We start from the raw sequence: 2,206 nt of genomic DNA on the forward strand, positions 1-2,206 counted from the left end.
GTTTCTCAGCCATGGCATTGCTGACTTCTGGGGCTGAATCTTTCTCTGGGATGGAGCTGTTATGCATTATTGGGTATTTAGCAGCATCCCTGGCCTCCACCCACCAGATGGCGGTAGTGTCCTTGAACATCCTTGTCCCCAGCTGTGGCACCTCAAGATGTCTCCGGACACCGATGTGTGTCCCCTGGGTGAGCACTGCCAGACTAGACAGACACTTATGACCACACTGTGATTCAGTCCCCTTTCTGAAGTGAATGTCACAGCCCAGAGTGTGAATCTGTGCATCTGAGTCTGTGAATCTCTAATCCTTGCTGTGTAGCTTTGGGCAAGGGACAAAATCTGTCCGTGCTTCAGTTGTCTTATCTGTGAAGTGGGGGGCTCATTAGAGGACCCCATAGCTGAATACTTGGACACAGGAACTGAGATCACTGCTGTTGCCTCTGTGTGGCTGCAGGCATCACCGCCATGGCATGGGGTATGGAGGAGAAGCTGCTGGTGATTGGCACCCAGGATGGCATCATCGCTGTGTGGGACATGGAAGAGCAGCATGTGATCCACATGCTAACGGGACACACAGGTGAGACTTGGGAAATGGGGTTTGTCGTCAGCTTCCATAGTGAACAGTCAGTTCTCAGAGCCCCTTCCCCACAGATTCACTTCTCTGTATTGAAACCCTGGCCTTTGTTCCTGCATCACGTAGCTATAGCTGCATAACAAACCATCCCAAAACACAATAGTTTCAAACAAGCCATTTCTTTTTCTTTTTAAATATGGGATCTCACTGTATTGCCCAGGCTGGAGTGCAGTGGTGTGTTTATAACTCACTGCAACCTCAAACTCCTAGACCCAAGTGATCCTCCTGTCTCAGCGTCCTGAGTAGCTGGGACTACAAGCACATACCACTATACCCAGCTAATTTTTTAATGTTTGTAGAAATGGGGTCTTGGTATGTTGCCCAGGCTGGTCTGAAACTCCTGGGCTCAAGTGATCCTCCCTCCTTAGCCTACCAAGTAGTTGGGATTACAAATTTGAGCCACAGACAAGCTATTTCTGTAGCTCACTTTCTGTGTATTGGCAATGCAGGCTGGGCTCAGATGGGCAGTTTTCTGCTCTCAGCTGGACTTGCTCATGTATCTGCAGTCAGTCAGTGGATCATCTAGGAGTTGGCTGAATCTGAATGTTTTCAAATGAGGCAACTCAACTTTGCTCCATGTGGTCTCTCATCATTCAGTATCCTTCGGGTCTCTCATCCCTAGCAAAGGCAGGGTTTCAAGAAAACAAGTAGGCACTCACAGAATCTCTTAAACCTGGACTTGGAATTGGCACCTGGTCACATTTACATTCTCTTGACCAAAGGAATTCACAATAACAGTCTAGTAGGGAAATAGGCTAAATAGGCTTTCTTCCTTCTTTTCTTTTCTTTTTTTTTTTCTTTCTTTTTTCTGACAGGGTCTTGCTCTGTTGCCCAAGCTGGAGTGCAGTGGCACAATCTCAGCTCATTGCACCCTCAGCGTCCTGGGCTCAAGCAATCCTCCCACCTCAGCCTCTTGAGTAGTTGGGACTACAGACACACACCACCACACCTGGCTAATTTTTGTATTTTTGGTAGAAACAGGGTCTCACTATGTTGCTCAGGCTGGTCTCAAGCTCCTTGAGCTCAAGCAATCCTCCTGCCTTGACCTCCCAAAGTGCTGGGTTTACAGGTGTGAGTCACTACACCCGGCCTAGGCTTCATTTTTTGATGGGAGGAGCTGCAAAGCCACATTGCCACGGGTGTGGATCAGGAAGGGTGAAGAATTGTGGTCCTTTTTGCATTTGTCGACCTCAGACCCTAAGTAAGGTTGTTTATTTCTACATAATCCCTTAACAGATATGACTTATTTCTATAACCAATTGTTGAGTGTCTGCTGTGTACCAGGCCCTGTTCTAGATGCTGAAAAGAGATAGACCAGGGTCAGAACTAGGATGGAAAACTATTCATTTTTGAGGACTAATCTCAAGGGTCCTCCCTTTGGGAGAGATGATTCCCACAGTAGAGTTCATAACTAGCTCCCTCGTGCTCTCCTGCAGCTTGATGTACATAAGACCACATTGGCTAAGACTACAGTTGGCTGGGCGTGGTGGCTCATCCCAGCACTTCAGGAGGCTGAGGCAGGCAGATCACTTAAGCTCAGGAGTTTGAGACCAGCTTGGGCAACATGGCGAA

The 2,206-nt window shown here is 47.9% G+C and overlaps 1 protein-coding gene across 1 annotated transcript in view; it reads left to right on the top strand.

The window, feature by feature from the left end:
- The window catches only part of NWD1 (NACHT and WD repeat domain containing 1), a 154,152-nt gene that overhangs the window by 109,694 nt on the left and 42,252 nt on the right, over window positions 1-2,206 (top strand). Inside the window, 1 exon segment of the mRNA XM_011990998.1 lies at window positions 455-577. Coding sequence (XP_011846388.1) covers window positions 455-577 — 123 coding nt within the window.

The sequence above is a fragment of the Mandrillus leucophaeus genome, unplaced genomic scaffold, assembly GCF_000951045.1.
Source record: "Mandrillus leucophaeus isolate KB7577 unplaced genomic scaffold, Mleu.le_1.0 Scaffold11, whole genome shotgun sequence".
Classification (NCBI taxonomy): Eukaryota; Metazoa; Chordata; class Mammalia; order Primates; family Cercopithecidae; genus Mandrillus; species Mandrillus leucophaeus.